The 21,090-nt window shown below is 38.0% G+C and overlaps 1 protein-coding gene across 1 annotated transcript in view; it reads left to right on the top strand.

Annotated features, from left to right (window-relative positions):
* Positions 1-300: 300 nt before the first annotated feature.
* DCN (decorin) overlaps positions 301-21,090 on the top strand; it is a 38,913-nt gene continuing 18,123 nt past the window's right edge. The window contains exons 1-3 of the mRNA XM_063396349.1: positions 301-520; positions 4,589-4,824; positions 20,238-20,350. Coding sequence (XP_063252419.1) covers positions 4,617-4,824; positions 20,238-20,350 — 321 coding nt within the window. The 5' untranslated portion in view covers positions 301-520; positions 4,589-4,616. The remainder of the gene's footprint in view (positions 521-4,588; positions 4,825-20,237; positions 20,351-21,090) is intronic.

Genomic DNA, 21,090 nt, shown 5'->3' on the forward strand with positions numbered 1-21,090 from the left:
ATAATTTCCTTGATTTTAAAATACTATAAAGAAGAGAAACAGGAAAACATTTCTTTTATTAATGAGTCATAAAACCTCACAAGTTAAAGCCAAGAAAACTTTCCTAAATATGTGTCGTAGGAACATAAATAAGTAGGATAAATTACAGCTAAGAATCTGTCTTATAATGTACAAGCAGTTTGGGATTGTAAACAGATGAAAGAAAAATAAAGCAAATGAGAAAGAAAAAGGAGGAAAAGAAAGCAAAAGAGCTGATAAAGTTTCTGGCTACAATACAGGAGACATATCATTACCATATGATCTAATGTGGGTGTCAGCCTGGATTGTGTTCATTGAGAGAAACATTTTTTAACTGTGCTATGGAATAGAAGCAGGAGGGTTTTCCACCAAGTGACAGTCACTGAGCTGAATTTACCCCCTCCTCCTTTCCACACCTGCAAAGCCTTCTGCCTGGGTTGAATATTTAGTTTAATTACATCTCAGCTTTGAGAGCTCCTGTTGCAAATCCCTGGATTAAAAGGTACGGTTTTTAGTAATTCTCCTGAACTATGCTGTACTAATAAAACTTCGGGCAAGTCTATGGCAAGAACTATTTGTATTTTAAGAGAAGCAAGTAAAAAATCCTACTAAATGTTTAGTAATGTTAAGTTTTCTATGCATCACTTTTGTTTCTTGGAAACATGAGAATACATTCTCAAAGACTGTGCAGATTTCCGACTGTTTATTTGACTATTCTGTCTCTTGTTTTGATTTGTATAAGCACTGCTATAGTCCTTTCTTTTTCTTTGCTGTAAGCTTTTGCAGCAGTATATTCTCTGCAATCCAGTGTTTAGAATCGGTGATATAGAGAGAGTAAAAAATGCATGTGTGCTTACATTTCTGCTTTAAACTGCTCTCTGATTTCTTTCTCATGTGTTTTTTCATATATATTTCAGACACTGATGAATATAATTTCAATTTCAGAGAAAAAAATGCATAGTAGAAACTTAAACGGGCTCTGTGTTCGCCTTTGTAATGTTAGAAAGTGCTATGTTACAGGGAACAAACAAGGGAATCATGTTTAAAGAAAGTCCTTATGAATGAAATAGTAGAAAAGAAAATTCTTGCAGTTAAAACTCCTGTTAACAGTTTTGTTCTCTTTAAAACTTCCAGCTCCTACCTTTGCATATCTTGACTTTATTGCACAAAATGGGCAAAACATAAAATGGAGGGGATTTTTTTTGAAACTGGAAAATGTTGTTTAGGTTGCCTTTGTGGAGTTTTGAGAGATTTCTGACAGTTGGTGAACTAATAATTTATCCTTACTATTAAGGTAAACTGACAAGACCACCAATACAGTGGTGACGTGAACTGATGAAGCATATTTTCAGTGGTATTTTAAAACGAAATGGGGCCAAGCCTATGGTATAGTTTCCTCTGTTTGTGGAAAAGTCTTCTTCATTGTAAACACATAATTAAAGGAATTTTAAACAGTTATGTCCTGAAGACATAAATATTGTGTCACAGATTTCAGATTTTTTTTGTCCTCTCTCTGTTTTTTTTTCGTAAGTGAAGTGTAAACATTTCTTGGTAGTGCAGTTTTGTTTGTATCTTTTCTTTTGTTTATGTTCAATTACACATGCAAACAATAGGAACAGATACATGTGTCTGCAGAAGGAATACATATATGACTGAAGATATCTATTTCTATATCCTGATTAACATGTAACTTGTGTCTGCTTTCTCTGCTGTATCATCACATTATATACTTCAATATCCTTTGTTGTCCTACAGTTTTCCTTTACAGCCACCACTTTCTGATTTTGTTACAGTTCTTACAAAACAGGGACAAAGGAAAGACCTGCTACAGGGTTTAATCGAGATAAATGAAGCCATCAGTATTAATGTGAATAAGAAGCAAAGTGTGAAGACACTTCAAAAGTGTCTTTGCATTTTATTTTTTTTTTTTTTGGCTTTTCTGAGTGGTAGTAATTAAACTCCAGGATGAGATCTTGATTGTGCATTCTTGGGATGGGTGGTACTTCAGCAGTGACCCTGAGAGGAAACAAAGAAGTTTAAAATATTTTAAAATGTTTTAAAATTATATTAATACATAAAAAGGCTGAGGAAGGTCTTTAAAAAATCCTGACTCCCACTGCCATTCAAGGATTAGCCTGCAGTATTCCCAATGTTTATTGTTATTAATATAAATTCTGAAAAATAATTTGTACTGGGGTAATGTTTTCTTGATCATTTTCACAAGGCAGCTTATTGTGATGAATGGTGATGATTTAGAGAATTTTTCTTCTCATTCCACATTATTAATAAATTGCATTTTTATTTTGCAATAATGTGCACATGATAATTACTATTTCAAAAATCATGTTTTAGGTTAAACCCTGATAACAGCTCACTACTATGCATTAACAGCAGTTTGCTGTGGTATCCTGACGTGTCCCTGTGCACTGTGCCTGCACTGGTAGGGGTGTTGTTGGGAAAGGGACACAGCTCCAGTGTCAGTGGGGAGCCAGGGCAGGAGGAAGCACAGCAGGATGATCCACATGGGGACACAGCCTGCCCCTGCGATGTGTCATGGGTTTGCACAGCACTGGCTGACAGGACATACTAAAAACTCTCTAGCTGATATTGTGATCCCACTCAGTGCATGCAGTAAGTAAGGTGTCTGTTCCAGGAGCAGAAGTACTTGCATGTCCAACTAAGAAAAGAAATATGTCTCTCAAAGAGACAACATAAACACTGTTTTACTCCATGTGAGTTAACTTCAAAGTCTTTGGGATATCTGAAGATGTTACATACATGTTTTCCTGTCAGGTAGATCACAGGAATGTAGGCTATGATTTTAGGATACCAGCATATTTCATTAGGTAACCTAATCATCTTTTCAAGAAACAGACCTAAAGGTTTGTGGAGAAGTGTATTATTGGCACCTGTAGGTAGAAATACATAAAGGAAAATGAACTCAGGCACAATTGTATCTAAATCCAGTCTTATGGCTTTTTTAATATATTTAACTTTTTTCTTAACACTAACCGTTCCTTTTAGAGTACCTGGTTGTAGTATGTTAGAAAGGCAGGCTTCTCTACTTCTCTAAAGGCAGGGCAACTACTGTCACCTGATATCATCTGTTCATTCCTGTCATCTACCTGGTAGGTTCCATAGGTCAAAATAGAGAGGGAGACAGTCCTCCTCTGTCTCTCCCAGTTTTTTATCCAACAGTGAATATGGAGCTGAAAAATGCTCTACCACATCCCTAACTGTTAGATAACAACTTCTGGAAAAACAAATAATCCCAGCTAGCACACAGACAAGTGGGTCTTCATTGACATGAAGACGCAAGTGGACATTTTTGTTTTTGTGACAAAGAGCAGCATCTGTATTTAGGACTATGCCATCTGTTTTAATAAAAAACTCCTATATAAATGACAAGTTTGCCTTTGTGTCACTTGGTAATTTGAAGGCAGATTTATTCTTTGGTTTTTTGGTGGTTTTTTAAAATCAATTAAAATTAGTAAAGTATGGACTTCATTACATAAAATATACAGTAAAGGAAAATAGTATGCAGAAAATTATCTGGTCTCTACAGTCTTGATACCAACCTGCAAACCATTTTATAATTTCTCTTTAGTGCACAACAAAATGGGTAGTACAACCTAGAGTGTGTTGAAATGCATCTAGGCCTAAGTCCTGAGAACATGTATTTAAGCAGCTTTTCTTGTTAATATCTATGGCACTACATACTTGTGCATAGTTTCTCCTGACCATGAAAGTCTGCAGAATGAAGCCCCGAAGTCCTACTAGAAAGTGTGCACATAACACGGTAAGCATCAATTCAAATGCTTATGCAGTACAAAGCAGAGGATTCTCAGGGTGGATGTCAAAATTTGGAAAGAAAGCCAAGAATATTCAATATAACACATTTTATTCCATTTTAATGTACTGTTTGAACTAGGAAAGAAGTATTGTGCATTTAAACAACTAAAGATCCTCCCCTCCCTTTCCACTCTGTCACTAAATCCTACTCTTTCTCAGTCAGTTTTAGTAGGCTGTAATTTAAAACATACAGCAAGCTGACACTTAAAAATACTTCTCAAGACATGAAATACTGAATTACAGTGAGTTTGGGAACCTCAGGTTTGTCCCCAAGGGTCAAACCCATTGCTATGAAATAAATGTTAATGAAATCAAATAGACTGTTACGTTGGCAGAAAACAGGCACATGGAAAATGTGGCTTATTGCTTTGACTCTTATGCATCACAGAGTTGACAGCGTTGCCTGTTCCTAATAAATATTGCTCTAAATATGCAAACAGATGTGTTTACAGTTGCCTTCAGATTACTCTGCAAAAAAAAAAAAGAAAAAAAAACAGAAAAAAAAAAGAAAAAAAAAGAAAAAAAAGCAAAAAAAGAGGCTTATTGACAAGCAGTTACCAGACTCCTATCACATAACTGTCCTATTTTTTACAGTTCAGTTTTCTTTTATTGAGAGGAACAGTTATGCAATTGGTGGATGAGTTGGACCTCCTTCAGGAGGAACTGTGCAGCTATGGGATACTGCTACTCTTGTTGTTAACGCTGCTTTCAATCCTAGGTTGTGCTGGGAGTCAATGAACTAAGCCATGAGGAGGCTGGCTCTGCTCCTTGCTCTGCTGCTGCCAGTGTGCTCGGCCAAGCCCTTCCACCAGCAGGGCCTCTTTGACTTCATGCTGGAGGACGAGGGTTCGGCCGACATGGCTCCCACGGACGACCCCGTCATCTCCGGCTTCGGGCCCGTGTGCCCCTTCCGCTGCCAGTGCCACCTGCGCGTGGTGCAGTGCTCCGACCTAGGTAAGCCCACAGCACCCCGGGGGCTCCCTGCCTGCATCCCAGGCACGGCCCAGCAGCCCAGACAGGCTCCCAAACTGGCTTTTTCCAAGGAAATATGCTACAGTTACAGTTAACCAGAACTTACTATACAAAGTAGGCCAAAAAGCCCTGGCAGGATGGGCATTTGTGTGACCATGTTGTGACCATGAAGAATGTTTGATTATTTTTTAACGTATATTTTGAACGTGTACATTTAATTTGTTCTTTGGAATGGCACAGATTTCTCTTGCCAAGAAAAGACTTTTCAAAGTTATTCCTTCAGAAGAATATTAAATAAAGGCAGTGAGGTCAGATATGGGCATGGAAACATTTTAAAAGGTTCCGACTCCCGTGGCCCAAGGTCCAACCCCTTTAATCATACACTCTGGTGCTTCAACATAGAAGTCATCCCATTTCCACAGGAATACAGGAGCATGAAATAACCAAGTGAATCATATATCCTGGAACCAGCTCTTTGGAGTAAAGAGCTTGGAAACAAACCAAAATAATAAACACATTATGGAATTCTTTATTAAACGTCTTTCTTAGACACTATATAAGTTGAAAGCATGAGAACATTTATCACAAACTTTCCTTCCTCCCTTATGTAAAGGAAGGGCATGTGTGCACATTCAGGGTAGCAGGATATGAAGCCATGTCTGCCATCTCTGTATTTGACTTTTCCGTGCAGAAGTCTCAAGTAATGAAGTTGACTTCAGTGAGACTGCTCTTAGTTTAAACCAGTATTATTCAATCTTAGTTAGTGCACAGTGCAGAAAATCATTTAGAATCGGTTTTGCTCACAAGGAAACAGACAAATATCTTCTCATGACTTTATAGAGCTTCTTTTCCTTTGAGTCTTTTCCCAGCTCTTTAACTGTATAGCTGGGTGTTTGCATTTCCCTGTGTTATAACATTTGCTTTAATAGTTACTTTAAGTCTACCAATTAAGATCTATGTCTCATTGTGGTGGGGGCTGTATAATTACACAAAGGAGGGGAAACTTTAGCTACACCCCTAGAAACTTCTGTGAATTTATTAAAGTGATCCACATAATTACGCAACAGATATATTTGGCAAAGACCCAGTGAACAATGCAAGCCAAATTGCACAAAACAGTGTGGGCTAACCTAGCCATGCATTTGTAAAGCTTCCATAGTACTCTCTCTCTTGAAAAATATTTTCTTTTTTTTTACCATTTAGGTGCCAGAGAAAGCAAACATGGAGTGGGGAGTGGGGAGTGGGGAGTGGGGAGTGGGGAGTGGGGAGTGGGGAGTGGGGAGTGGGGAGTGGGGAGCAGGTTGCCCCACATGTCATGAAAGTCTTAGGTTTTATTGTTGTTACACTTAGTAATGCTGATGGAATTTAAGTTATTTTGAGAACTTGTTCTCAGTCTGCTTCAATTCTGCAGAATGTAATGAGCTTTCATTTGGTAAAAAAGTAGAGACACTCACATGGGGCCCTTTGCTCCTGTACGTGCTCCTGTGGCCATACACTTCTCCTTCACACACACATGGTTTACACACACACATGGTCCATTGCATAAGATACTTCTGGGTTAGTAGAGTCCCATACTGACAAGGAGACTCAGAAATACAGCAATTAAGGCCCCAGGTCAATGTTTCCCAGATAATTTCCAGTGGGATGAAAAGAAGGAGATTTATTTTGAGCTTTCTTTAAACCCACATGCTGCCTATCATGCAATGAAAAGATCGTGCTTTTGGATCAGCTGGGCTGAAAACATCCAGCCCTTGGGAAAAGAGATCTCCCTGGGCTTGAAATATGCGGCTCTGAAAAATAAATAAATAATATTTCCCTGGCAGAGCTCAAGGAAGTGATTATCAAGCAGTGCCAGCCTTGGCATTAAGCTTCACCCATCTTTGTGGCATGTGACAGCCCCTGATGGGACCATGACAGACATGGGGCATGGCCCAGCTGGGAGGCCCATGAGGACACAGGTCTGCTGGCTGCCCTGCAAGCAGGGACAGGAGAGCTGTGTGCCCCCTGCTCGCAGGCAAACCTGCCCTCTACCCCTCTGAATTCACTTCTGTGTGACAGACCCAGGCAAAGGCATGTTTACCTACTGACTTGAGAAGAGACAGTTTCTGGTCTTTTGGTGCAAACTGAGGAGGTGACCTCGCATGCTCCTGAGCTGTGGGATGAAGGGTGCTGGTGTTTCAGGGATCAGGAGGGCAATTTGCATATGGAAGGAATGAAACTAGCAGTAACAGTTCTGCATCCCTATTAACCTGTGTTTGTGGCCTGCCTCTCCCTTCAGCTCTGGGCATTTCCAACCCAACCAAATTAGCTACATCCTTCCTCCAAAATTATCAAATTTAGTCATCTAGTCCCATGGGTACTAGTTGAATAAAAATTTCAGGCAATAACAAGCGTCCTCATAAGGACATATTAAGACCTTCCTAAATAAGTTCTCACAAAGGAAAGTTGAAACCTGAATCAGAGTCCTTTCCCCTACTCACTCTGTGACATGGAAGGAGTGTTTACAGCCAGGAGCCTATGGGTGCAGGGGACATGCCAGAGCAAGGTAACTGGAGGACACTAACGTGTGCAACATAGGGAGAATTCTCCTCTTCCTCAGCCTGTTTCTTTTGTGCCTAAATGGGCATTTTCTATTTGCTATTTGCAGATTCTTACTTCATAAGGAAATAAACAACCATCTGACACAGGGTTATGTGAATAAAGAACAGGAGAACTATTGGATCCAGAGTTCAGGGATCAGGTTTGCCTCTTTACTCATGGATGAGAATAAGGGAAAAAAAAAGAAAAAAAAATCCAAGTTCAATAAAAACAGTGAAAAAAATGCCCAGTGGTCCAATTACACTCTCGTCAGCTGAATTTTTGCATTCCTATAGTGTTAAACTTCAGACACATCTTCCTAAGCACACACCTACAAATTAATTTATTTTGCTTCCCAGCCAAGAGCTGAGTTGGCAAGAAGGAGAATGCTGCCTTCTCACATCCTGAAAAAGAGTTCTCTCAAAATTTTGGTTACTGATGGATCAAAATCAGAACCCCATGTGCATACATTTCATGACATGAATTTCCTTTGTGACCAGGCTCAAGGATCTCATCAAGGAAGGTCACTGTGCTATATTTATAAAAGTGCTGCTTTTTATGAATCTGCCTCCTATTGTTAAAAGGGAGTCACAGGTTCACTTTTTGATCATGCTTTGGTATGAAGCATGACTGTGCTACATCCAGGCTTTCCATAGAAATCACAAACATCTTTCATATTAGAGCACAGTACAGGTGGGCAGTAACTGATGTAGCTGCTCAGAGGCCATATTTCCTGTTTTAAAGTAATATGTACAGGGAAGATGTGCTGTCAGCTGGCCAGGCAAACGCCTCTCAAAAACCCTAGCAAAGATTACCAGTTCCACTTAAAGTCTCATCCTCCCAAAGGGAGTCTCAAGTAAAGTTCATCCCAGAGAGCCCTGGTAGGCAGGAGAATGCCTGTGTGATTACTCATCCCTGCAGCAGATGCAGAATGCTTCATAAGGGCACTCAGAGGTGGTGGTCAGAGCTTTATTTCACCTTCAGATAAGTCTGGCAGCCAGACTCTTCTAAATGAGCGGTGTCATTGTCTCTATACAGGATGCAATGAGATTGCCCTCCTTGGAGACCTGTCAGGACGTAGTGGGGGTCTCTCCATCTCTCTTGTTGGGAGTATCCATGCAGGTTTTGTAGTTTCCAAAAGGTGTGTGAGAGAGATGTCAGCAAACAAAGTTCAAGCAGTATTACAGCTAAAATTCAAATTTTGCTCACAGCTCAGAAAAGCGGGGTTTCTCCAGCTTATATAAAGAAGAGTATATTAGAGCTCAGCATGGATGTTGGAGGGTGTGTTTGAAAAGCACTTGGAGATCAGGAGATGAAAAGCTCACAGATATGTAAAGTATTATCACTGGGATCTGGTAACATGAGGCAGTTTATCTGAACAAATAGAGTGTCTCAGTATATCAACTGATGGCTCTTCAACTCTTGAACCATAGAAACATGGCAATTTATTTGTTGACAAAAGATAATTTATCTCACTGTATAAAATCTTCCAGAAATATCTGAACAAAATCTTTCTGATTTTGACTCTATGTGAGAATCTCATTTTTCACTATAAAGGAAATTATCTCCTTTGCAACATACTTTGGTTTGAAACATAATCGTTAAAGCTAAATATTCAGATCAAAACCTTACAGGTTACTAAACATGCAGTAAAAGAAAACATGTATCCTTAAATGGGCAGACATTAACAAATGCAGTTTTTAAATAAAATAATTTTGTGAATTTATATGGTCACTGATGAGCCTTTAGGACAAGTTATTTCATTTTTTTATTATTTTCTTACAATAAAGATCAAAGTTTTACTCCTTTTATGTTTAATAGTAGCTGATATTGTCACGACATCCCCTGGCTTCATATATCTTTTGCCAAAATTATTATCACTAAAAAAGGAGCCATGAAATCTGGGAAAGTATTCTGTCACTTATACTGAGGATAGCATCTATATCTCAAGACCTTGGCCTTAAAACTGACATTCTTTAGCCCAATATAATTTAGGCTGTCAGCAAGCACAAGCCATTGGGCATTCCACATGCTGACTGGGTGAATTGGAATGCTCTTAATGTGTTGGAGGTCACACTGGAGGATCTATACGAATTATCACAGGATGTTAAGAGTCTAAGAGTGGTCTGCTTTCTTTTCACAGACATGGGGTCAGTTAGGCTGCCCATGCAGGGGTTCATCCTGTCTAAGGTGGATGTCAGTGATGGAAAGGACACGTCACTCTTTGGGAGCCAAGCTGCCAAGAGAGGGCAAAATGACCACTGGAGGTTATACAACTTCCTTTCAGATTAATGAAGTTATGTGTGTTGAAATTAAGGCAAGGAAAAATAAACCCACTTCGCCATCTTTGCTTTGTGATAAATTTGGCACGGGTTATTAAGTTTTTTGTATATATTCTGCTTCAATACAATTTTGAGGATGCTCTGGAAGTTAAAAAACATGAATTAGAGCCCTGTGCTCAATACATTCTGAAAAAATTATTAAATCAATAACCCAATAATTAGAAAACACCCTTGAAAAATTGTCAAGAAAAAAAATATTGGCCTGGATGTGGACTACTTTATATTAACAAAAAGTCATTATCTTTTGCCAGTGTGGCAGTAAAAGGCAGGTATTCTTGCATCACCACTTCAATTACTGATGTTCCAGTTTCAGCTGATAAACATGACCCTAGATGAAAATTAATCCACTCTAAGTACATCCCTTCCTTATTTACTACTTACTCCAAGGTAACAGTGACCAGCTTTGTAGATTTTATTTTTCACTTTTTTTAGATTTGTTTGCTTGTTTCAGACTTGGAAATGCATTTATGAAAGCCTAGTGGCAGGAACAGAAATCCAGACTGCCAAGTCTGAGTGACACAAGAAGTAACTGTTTTCTGGCTTGCTCTGTCACAGTGGTTCATTTCTAAAATCTCCCAATGCACTAATAAATAGCTAATAGAGAGCTAGTAAAATGTGAGTCAATTATAAGTGGTTATAGATGATTACAATGTTTAAAATGTTAAATTATCATTCCTTATATTAACTAGTGTTATGGACTAACAGTGTGACTGGTATGGTGTATTATGTTCTTAAAACCTTTGTATGGAGTGTTTGTTGCTTGGTAAGACATATAGCTATTTTAAAAAATCTGTGTTTTCACAACAGAAAGCCTCTGGTATTTATTTGTGGAGGGTTCCCAGCCAAGGAAGAGATAAAGAGTCCAAAAGCTCCTTCCCAGGGTTCATTGAGAACCAATAGCAGCAGGGAGGAGATCTAGGAATTTGGGTCCTGTGTGAAGTCATCAATGATAACAGCAAGAAACCTCTGATATTAGCACCCAGCTCAAAAACTCTGTTCACACAGTCCAGTTACCATGATATTTTGTAAATCTAGTTTCAAGCGGATTTTCAAAACACCAGTTTCAAACCCAGATTTGAATGTCTCAACCTTATCAAATTTGGACTCAGTGGCCTATATTTTGCTTTATACATGCCCTGAATCTTTGATTAAAAGGAAGTGATCCAAAAAAAGATAATCAGGTTACAGGAAAATAAAGTATTTTTCTGACTATATTTTTTGTAAAGTTCAAATCAAAAACTGTATTCTTCAAAATATACTTCCATTTTTTCAAATTTATTCATCCTGTTTCATGTTTGCCCTGACCAAAAAAAAAAAAAATACGGACAGATGCTGGAACTAATTATATGTCTCTTTGTCTGTATTGTATTTAAAATGCTCACACAGAGCACTGTTGTCCTTTACACTATGAAAGCAAAGTAGATAATCACAGAATCACAGAATATTCTGAGTTAGAAGGGACTCATCAGGATCATCAAGGTCCAGCTCCTGACCCTGCACAGAAGAGCCCCAAGACTCACACCATGTGCCTGAGAGTGTTGCCAAATTATTCTTGAGCTCTGTGAGGCTTGGTGCTGTGACCACTTCCCTGGGGAGCTGTGCCAGTGCCCAAACACCTTCTGTGTGAAGAACTTTTTTTGTAATATCACCTAAACCTCCCCTGGCACAGCTTCAAGCCATTCCCTCAGGTCCTGTCACTGCTGACCACAGAGAAGACGTCACTGCCTGCCCCTCCTGTTCCCTTCATGAGGAAGCTGTAAATTGCAATAAGATCTCCCCTAAGTCTCCTTTTCTCCAGGCTGAACAAAAGAGTAGAACTTGCTATTTGCCTTCTCTGCAGAGATAGATAGAGGTGGAAAAAAATAGACACACAGGTACCTCAAGACCAAGAACCATGCCTGCATGGGTTTCTAGGAAAGAAAAAACAAAAAGAAAAAGAAAGAAAAAAAAAAGAAAAAGAAAGAAAAAAAAAGAAAAAAAAAAAAGAAAAAAGAAAGAAAAAGAAAGGAAAAAAAAAGAAAAAGAAAGAAAAAAAAAAGATGGGATTTGTGTTGTAGTTTTCAACTTATGGAGCCAATTATGAGACTCAAACAGCTCTCTGCAAATGACTGTGATTTTAGTAAACTTGCATTTGCTATATAGGCAACTCTATTGCAAACCTATGAAGTAAATAGGAAATGAAAAAGGGGAAAAGTGGTTTAAGAATTATTAATTTAAAGAATTTATGTACTCTTTGCATGCATACTCATATGAGGGAGCATCCAGGAGAGCATCCCATACCATCTCTGTGTTTGTTACCTGGGACCTACTTGGAGTGTTTTTAGTTTCTACAAAAATCTGTTAAGGAGAAGATGCTTACAGTTTTATTTTTAATAAGAAACAATGTAATAACTATATTTTTAAAATAGCAGTGAAAGCAAGAAACCAATTCTGCCCACCTGATGGTAACTTTAAGGACTCAAAGGCAAAAAACTCAAATAGACAAATTACTTATAGAAATGTCACAGCTTTTAAAACATGTACGGGTGTAAAGGGGGCTACAGTCTGATCTGTAATACAACATTAGCACAACAGAAATGTGCAATAAGGCATCCCAGAACCAATTTCTGCTTGCACCTCCTCTACGACCTAAAATGTGAAAGCCCAGAATGATTTCAATTTCTATGCTAGATTACATGTTTTCCCTTCTACTGCTCCAGAGTGGACCTCAGAAACAAAAAAGTTTCTCAATGAATTCATGTTTTAGGGTGACATGGAAGAAATGTGTCCATGGTGATGCAATAATCAAACTCATTGCTGAGTATCTCTACCTAAGAGATATAGGAGCAAAGGCAAAGGATTGAATTAAAATCTTACTGCTTTTCAGGATTAGGGGAAAAAATTACTTTCTCTTCTTTATTCTTTCACTCTGTGGCAAAGAGTTTACATCTTCTGGGCTGGAGATGACTGTAAGAGTTTCAATAGACCTGGGGAAATTCTATCACTAAATGTCTGACAAAATAAAAGAAGTAATGAAGCAAATATGTCTAAGAGTTACAAGGGTATATATAACATCCTGTAGTAAAAAGAGGGAACTAACAGATCTGTAGATTTCCTGATTCAGTCAGAAAAATTTCTTCCAAAATTTGTTGAATTGTTATTCACTCTGTCCAGACATGACCACAGCAGCTTCGTCAATTTTTATATTTTCGTGAGAGTAGGTTGACAACAATTCTAAAACATTATGAAAAATGGCTGTGTTATGTTTAGAAGTACCTGAAATAACTAGGAACATATCTCTGCCCTCAGGTTATAAACTAGGGCTATGTAATGACCATGTGGTCAGAACAGGAAGGGGTAAGTTTACTTGAAACCAGAGAAGACCTCCCCCAAATGATTCTTTATGACATTATGTTAGAGCCAATTCTGGTAAATCCCAAAGTAAAAATTGAGGGAACTATCCTCCAGTTGTCATCTGTTGCCTGTTGCTAACTTAAACTGCAGTAGAGGTAAACATCAAATTACAATACTCCAAAGAGCCATTCAAAACATAATTTGTTAGATAATGCTCACTTTTCTGAGTTACTGAAATGCTCTCTTATGACTACTGAAGGAGTAAATGTTTCACCTCACTGCATGAGTACTCATAGGTAGTACATCTGCATTGCATCCACTTTGAGTAAAGCCCTTATGCACATGGTGCTGGCAGATTGCAGGAATCACAGGGGTCAGTTGCTGCTCTCTGAGGGGATGTTTTTTGTCTGCAGCCATGGCAGTGGGAAATGTAAAGCTGCTGATTCTAGGAGTTAACTAGAAAGCTCATAATACTTGATTTTTATTTCACTTAATCCCTGAAGTTTAAAGTTTATTTCAGAATAATTTTCTGCCTATCTAAAATGCTAGTATTCTTCAGAAGGCATATACATTTGAGATCATTGTAATTAAAAGTCAGAAGTAGAAGTTGCTTGAATTTTAGCTTCAAAAATATATCATTACTCTTAGGTATTAACTTTTGGAGCCAGGAGACTAACTCTATCTGTTCCAAAAATGTGACTAGCACTGAAAAGTAATTCATAACAGCTGTGGCTTGCAATATCAGTTATGCTTTGAAATATGTGTTCACTACTCAGAGTGGGTGGAGGTAGAAAAGAGCAGATAAAGCCATGCATTCACTTTTGTGCATTTGATCACAATGTATGTGAATTTGTTTCTAGTCTCCTGTGTTCTTCACTCTGTTCTGGAAAGCATTTTCATAAATGTTTTGGGGAGGAAAAACCCAGTGTAATAATAGATCAGTAGGTCTACCCTTGTGAGGGGCCACCTCAGCAGGGAATGGAGTTTGTTTTCTTGTTCTTGCCTATGGGTAGGGTCAGACATATACAAAAACAATAATCTGTGTTAAAAATAAGCCCAGAATGAATCTTATGAGACTTTCCGACTGCCGAACAGGAAAAAGGTCTAAAAAATCGTTGTGAATCACCTTCAGGAATATATATTTTAAGAATCTTATGCATTCCATAATGGTTTTTTATATCTGTTAGTAAAAAAAAATATTACTGCTGAATTCATAGCAAGAGTGGAGAAAGTAGAGAAGAAACTTTTAGTTTGAAAGTGGAAGAGAGAAGGAGGATACTTGTCTGTAGAAAAAACCAATTGTTTCTTATTTCACGGATGCAAATAATGAAATTATTCCTATTTGCAAATCCCACACAATAGAGAACAAATTTCCAGTAAAGACTGTAGCACATAGCCTGGGAAAGTATCAGCAAACTTTTCTAAGTCAAAACATTCAAAGCAGTTCCTTGCCACCCTTCCAGAAAGCAGTCCTTGGATCCAGCTATTTTTTCCATGACTAAGTATCTTGACCCTGTCAATTTGCCTTTTGCCTCGTTTGCCCCAGAGTCCACTCAGGGCATTGCTGAGGTCGTTCACCCCTGGGAGGATTGCTGCCCATCAGTGGGATGAGCAGAGCTGGCTTGGAGCAAGGAGAGCACACAGCCGTGTGCAGGGACAGCCCAGGCAGCTGCTGGAGAGGCTGCCTCTGCCGGGAGTGCAGCCACTGATGAGCACGGCTGGGAATTGCATGGACCTCCGGCCAAATTCCTCAGCTGGCAGCAGCTGTTTGCAGAAACTGAAAGAGTCGTGAAAGGAGCCCCATTTTATGGCCCCTGTGATAATAATCGTAAGTGTTGCAATGTAATAACACATGTATCTGAGCTACAGCGCTCAGATGTCTCTCTGCCTTTTGGCCCATGCTCTCCAGCTGGGAAAGCAAAGGTTTGTTCAGAGGAGTAAGCCCCATCCCTGCTGCTTGTAAAATGGATAGGTGGAGGAAAGATCCCCCAAAATACCCTAAACACACCAAAAAAAATCAAACCACAAAATTGTAAAACTTGTTTATCACTGTCACTTTTCAAATATTTGTTATTTAGGCTTTGTGTGTTATTTAGGTTCCAGTGTGGGAAAGATGCAATTCTCAGGACAGTGTCTTCATCTCTGGGCTGCCAACTGAGACTTCTACTTGCTTCGTCTCCCTCCCTGGCCCCATAAATCTTGCATTCCTCTTCTGCACAGTTGTATGGCTTCAGCAGAAATGTGGCTTCATGCCAAGATGCAGACTAGCTTGTGGCTCTTGCTGCTGAGAAGCTGGAGCAGTGGACTGAAACCTCTGTATGGCCAGGAGGGTCCAAAATTCTCCCTTCTCCTGTGTGGGTTAAATGATTCAATGGCCATTGATCACAGCTCCTGTAGCTGAGCAGGCTATTCCCTCAGCTGCAGAAACTATAAAGACTGCTGTGTACTACAAACAAACCCCATAATATCCTCATTATTCCCAAATTCTTGCTCCATCTCCTACACCTGTTTGGCTAAAGAGCAGCATATGCTAGTTGGGCTGGTGCAGTGTACACAGGAGATGGCTAGCCACTGACTGATTCTCTCTCAGGGACCAGATAAAGGATGAATTATACCAGCCCTGGACCTTCTCTGCCTAATTCCTGGTCTCGTAAAATCTCCAGACCCACCAGCCTTCTGTCCTCCCCAGGATGTGAGGCAATCACAGCTAAACAGCCAGGCACTGCCAGTTGCTTAAGAAATTATAATAAAAGGCTACAGCCCACAAGAATGAGATCCCATGGAGACAAGCTTGATTTCTGCAAAGTCACCTTCTCCAACCTCCCACTGAGCAGGGATTCCTGGTCCATGTAGCATCTCCCCACCAAAGGTGACTGTGGATGAGCCTTTCTGTGTGAGAAAGAAATTGGTTAACTATCCAATTATTCTGTCTTTTATTGAATACATTTCGATGGTGTACATTATCTCAAAAATCTGTTGTGTAGAGAAGAAATATACAAAAAGTTAGGAAAACTTCTGTCATGAATGACAAAAGCGCATCTTATCCTGAGAAAAGGAAATATTCAAACTTACACCTTTTTTTTGCCATTTTATAGTTCTATGGCTTATTCTGTTCTTTAAGCATTTTAATGTGCATAGATTTTTACACACATAAATGTATACTGGTGGGAATAATTGTTTGCTCCAGGTTGATAATGTAAAACAGTAGAAAATTTCTGCTTATAAAAATTCATAAGGAATATTAGAGATCTGAGCTGGGCTACAGGAACTGATGGCTGTTAAACTTCTATAAGGAAGTAATGATTTCCCTGAAAGAAATTTTTTAGTGCAAATCAAAAGGGTATTTTGATTAAGATACATGAACTGGTTAATTAAAACTCTTTTATTTTCAGAATCTTTAAGTTCTTAATCTCAGCGTAAACAAGAATTTTAAAAGGGTGTAGCTATACCAGTACTTATTTCTGAATAAATTGATTTAAAAAAATATTTACCCACTTTAATAATGAGTTAATTTTATTCAACCAAAATTAAAAAAAAAAAAAAAAGTATTTTCAATTTAACATACAGTGGGAAAGGCAGAATTATCTAAATTTTTAATCAGTTATAAGTTAACCTTAGGAACTAGAAGCTGAAATATTTCCAGGGAGCTGTATACCTACTGAGTAGCACTGATTATTCAAATAAAAACTTGGACTGCTATGAGATATTTTCATATGGTTTTCAAGAAGGAAGTTTTAATGTATAAAAACCTCCAAGAGCTGGAATATCTGTGTATACTGTTCTTAAAATAATTAAGAAGAGATCCAATCACTATTTTTCAACACCAGTTTTCCTTTTGGTTGACATTACATAAATTTCACTGGAAGTAATTTTTAGTTGCATGTGATCACACTGTACAACGTGGCTCCAGAAGTGCATGGGTATCACTTGGGTTTCTCAGAAATGAGTAGTAAGGACAGCCCCCAGTTCCCCTCTAAACTCTTGTCTCCCAGACAGAAGAACCAAACCCAGTCTTTCTGGGACATGATATTCTATCCCAGGAGCCATTGGAGCTTCCAGTGGGACTACAATTTTTGCCATTCGATTTAAACTCCATCACACTGTCACATCAGTTCAGGCTCCCCCATTCCTCTGAACTGGCTGCTGTTGACCAGAAAGGTGTGAAGCTTTGCTGTCCAGGCTGGGAGCCTTCAGCACAGGGAATAGTTTGCAGTACACCAATGCTCCTCCTACATGTATCTCTGGAGGTTCACCAACTTATAGAGACCTGGATCTGCAAGCTGAAGCACAAGCCAAGGTAGATGTGGATTTGGTCTACATCTCAATTGTAGTTTAGTCCTGGATTATTTAAATGCTGATTTTGCAAGTCAGTGTCCAGATTCCCCGTTTATAAACTCTTCCTCCACTGGAGAGCTTCAGATGATGTAGGTTTCAGCTGGAGGATGTAATGAATTGCTTTCACTGATAATGCAAGATCTCCTCGGTAGCTGGTGTGCACCCTATACTCATCTATGCTTTTTTCCTCAAAACCGACTCCAGTCAAGAAAAAAAATGAAACGTAATTCTAAAGCTGATTTTAAAAACATTTTTAAAAACAACTTCAGGAAATGCATTACTATATATATAGGATAGGTAATAAAAAAAAGTTCAACTCTTCAAGTGATGGCAATTATACTTTGCATGCAGAGCTAATTATTGTATTGTACATCCTTCTCGTTTCTAGTATAAGACAGGAAAATTATGTTATAAATAATTTTGAGAAATAGATTTCTGATTATTAAATTTGTCTTATCTTTATAATATGAAACATTGAAATCTAACTTTATTGCTTGTAGAAATTATCAGTTCTGCCATATTCATGGGTAACACTTAAGCTTTTAGAAACTGGAAAGTACAGCTGGAAGTTGTTTTTGAAGTTCAGTCTCTGGCAAATTATCCCTTCAGTGGCAAGCCAAGTGTTCCCCAAGTGTTCCTACGAAGTACGTTCCAAGGGCATCACATAAAGCATGGCTGTGGAGTTCTTTCACTTTCTTCTATACCATAACACTTCTTAGAGGTACCAACCTACTAATATAAACATGCTGACAACCAGAACATACTAATGCTACTTTGAATATAATTAATTAAACCCTTGGGGTTTTTTATTCATATGTGAAGAACACCATATAAGCTGCAAGACTATAGGAAGTTATAACAGAATTTTTGTATAGAAAAAGTAGTGTTTTTTGGGAAAGAATTTTTAGTTGCTGACATCAGTCCTGTTCACAGAAGACAGAAACTGTCCAAAGACAACCAACATACAAATTAGACAGTATCACATTCTTATATATTTGGAACTCTGGTAGTACACTTCTGGAAGTAATGAGGGTTTTGAAACTGTTGAAGTAAAAACAAAGTCCATGCCTAAATGAGGAAAAGTTATTTTAGTAATATGAATAATCTGAATCAAATATTTGTGCACTGAATATCAGTAAGGTAAACAGGATGAGATGTGAGTTTTGGCTGTTGCTAGTTTATGAAGCTTTTACTAGTTCATCCCAGGCCACATGATTCTGCTTTTTAAAAACTTTTGAATTCTGGTGTAATTAAAAATCAGGTGAATTTTTATTGCCTCAGTTCTAATAAAAATATGGTGCAAATAGTTTAATTTTTTTATCTTACCACACTTTTACTTCACATACACACATATATATTCCAAGAAAGGATTGAAAGATAATGAGTTTTGGTACACATAGGATTTTGACAGAGAATCCTACATTCTGTGTGTGAAAACACATTTTTGATGAGTGCTTAGTATCGCAGAATCACAGGATTGTTGAATTTGGACATCAACTCTTGAGACCATCTAGGCCACTCCCCTGCTTAGAGGGTTGCTTGTGGCTGCATCCAGACAACTTTGGAGTATCTCCAAGGATGGAATATCCACAGCCTTGGTGGGCAAAGCTTCTTACCTCTGGAAGCATATCTCTCTGTTCTTGCAATGTCATGCTTGGGATTAATATATAGGCTTAAAAAGATAATTTTATTGGTATATATCTTTCCTCTGAGAAGAATATCATGCAGTCCATCATAATTCTAGGATGTCACTGGAAATACCTCCAGAGAGATCTTTCCCAGAAGAGCTCAAATACAGCTTCAGGAATACTAGTTAAAACCTTTCCTGGTAAAAAGACAATTTTACCCAGAGAAGTCCATGTCTGATACATGCTCATTTAGAGACTTCATTTGTATCTAGAACTTTTTCCTACCAACTATTCATTTAGCATTTCACATTTTGTTAAAAAAAAAAAAAAAAAAAAAAAAAAAAAAAAAAAAAAAAGGCTAGTTAGGAAAGAACATTTTAATTTTGTGGTAAATTAGAATGACTGTAAAAGATTTGTTTTATTCCAAGTCACAGTATGAAGGGAAAACAGGGTAAAGCAAGTGTTATTTAACACTGAATAATTTCATTTCCATGACTTCATCAGACATACATATCAGCTATTCAGAAAATAGTCCCAAAGAGAGTCTTTAATTTAAACTGTCTGATGTACTTTTGGCAGTTGTACTGAAACCAAGAGATTTGTTCTCCAGAAAACTTGGACATAGTTTCTGTTCAGAGAAAAGGGGGGAGGTGAATTAGTAGTTTGGGTTTTTTTTAAAGTGGACTTTACTGCAATTTACTCAGTTACCTTCAAACAAACTGTATTTTTTCTGGAAATTATTATAGTTAACTATCGTACTTTCAAAAAACCTAGTACCTTTTAAAAGCAAGAAAGGTTGTCTGTCCACAAAAGCTAACACCCAGTGAAAATAATAAATACCATGTCTCTTTCCAAAAGGATTTTTTATTCACACAATTTAGTGGAATAAAACATACTGGAAATTACTTTCCCAAACTGAATCCTTTGCTTCAAGCTATACCTCAGATATTTTCTCAGAAAAGGCATAACGGAAATGTGAATAAATGTTGGTTAAACTTAGCAAAAGAAAACTCCTTCTGACTGGCTGGAGACAGAAACTGTTTCAAATAAGTCTTCATAAGCTGCTTCAGGAAATTAGTTCTAGAAATGGTGTTTACTGAAAGCAAAATGCTACTAAGAAAGGCACTGTCCCTTATTTAAAGTTTCTTTGAAATTTAATTGTTCTTTTCACTGTCACTAGGTCTGGAAAAGGTGCCAAAAGACCTTCCTCCAGACACAACCCTGTTGGACTTACAGAACAACAAAATCACTGAAATTAAAGAAGGAGATTTCAAGAACCTGAAGAATCTTCATGTAAGTGTGTAAATGAACAAGTATTTACAACAAAAATGGGGAGAAAATGTGGTTTTGACATGGTAATGCATTTTTTAAGGGAAAGTGATAATTTGTGATCTTCTTCCACAAGCCCAGCCTATTTATTTTTATTCCCTTTTCTCTCCTGCAAGCTTTCTTGTCAAACTACAGAAGTTTCTCACCTCTTTTCAGCTCTTCATACCTGTCTCCTGTCTATTCAGTTCCCAAATCTCTAGCATAAATTCTCTCACATATTTATTTATGTTCTCAGTCTCTTTGGCACAGTTACTTGGTTATTTCCATCTCTACCCTGCCATCTCACTCACTTCTTACTGTAGTCCTTCCCCTCCTACCTCTGAGCTCACAGAGATTTGTATGTGCCAAGTTTGTCAGCAGATATTCTGTACTAATTTTAATTCAAGAATCTTTCCAAGTTACACTTCTGCCCCCTGCACTATGATGAAATTGTGTTTTTGCAATAACTTTCTCCTAGCAAAGCTTCATCCTCATCCTTCTTTACCTGCCAGTCTCTTCTAACACTTCTGTCTGGTTTCCTCTTTGCTGAAATATTTTCCTTCCTGGTTTCTGTGACTATTTTTTTTTCTGGTTCACATCTTCTTTTCCAAGTTTCCATCAGACAGCTACCTTCTTATGTTTCTAAATTTTTTTCTCTGTCTGAGGTCCTCCTCCTTGTCTATAGTTTTTATCAGCATTTCAAAATACATATCTCGTGCATTTGC

Source organism: Prinia subflava, chromosome 4 (assembly GCF_021018805.1).
Source record: "Prinia subflava isolate CZ2003 ecotype Zambia chromosome 4, Cam_Psub_1.2, whole genome shotgun sequence".
NCBI classification, from domain to species: Eukaryota; Metazoa; Chordata; class Aves; order Passeriformes; family Cisticolidae; genus Prinia; species Prinia subflava.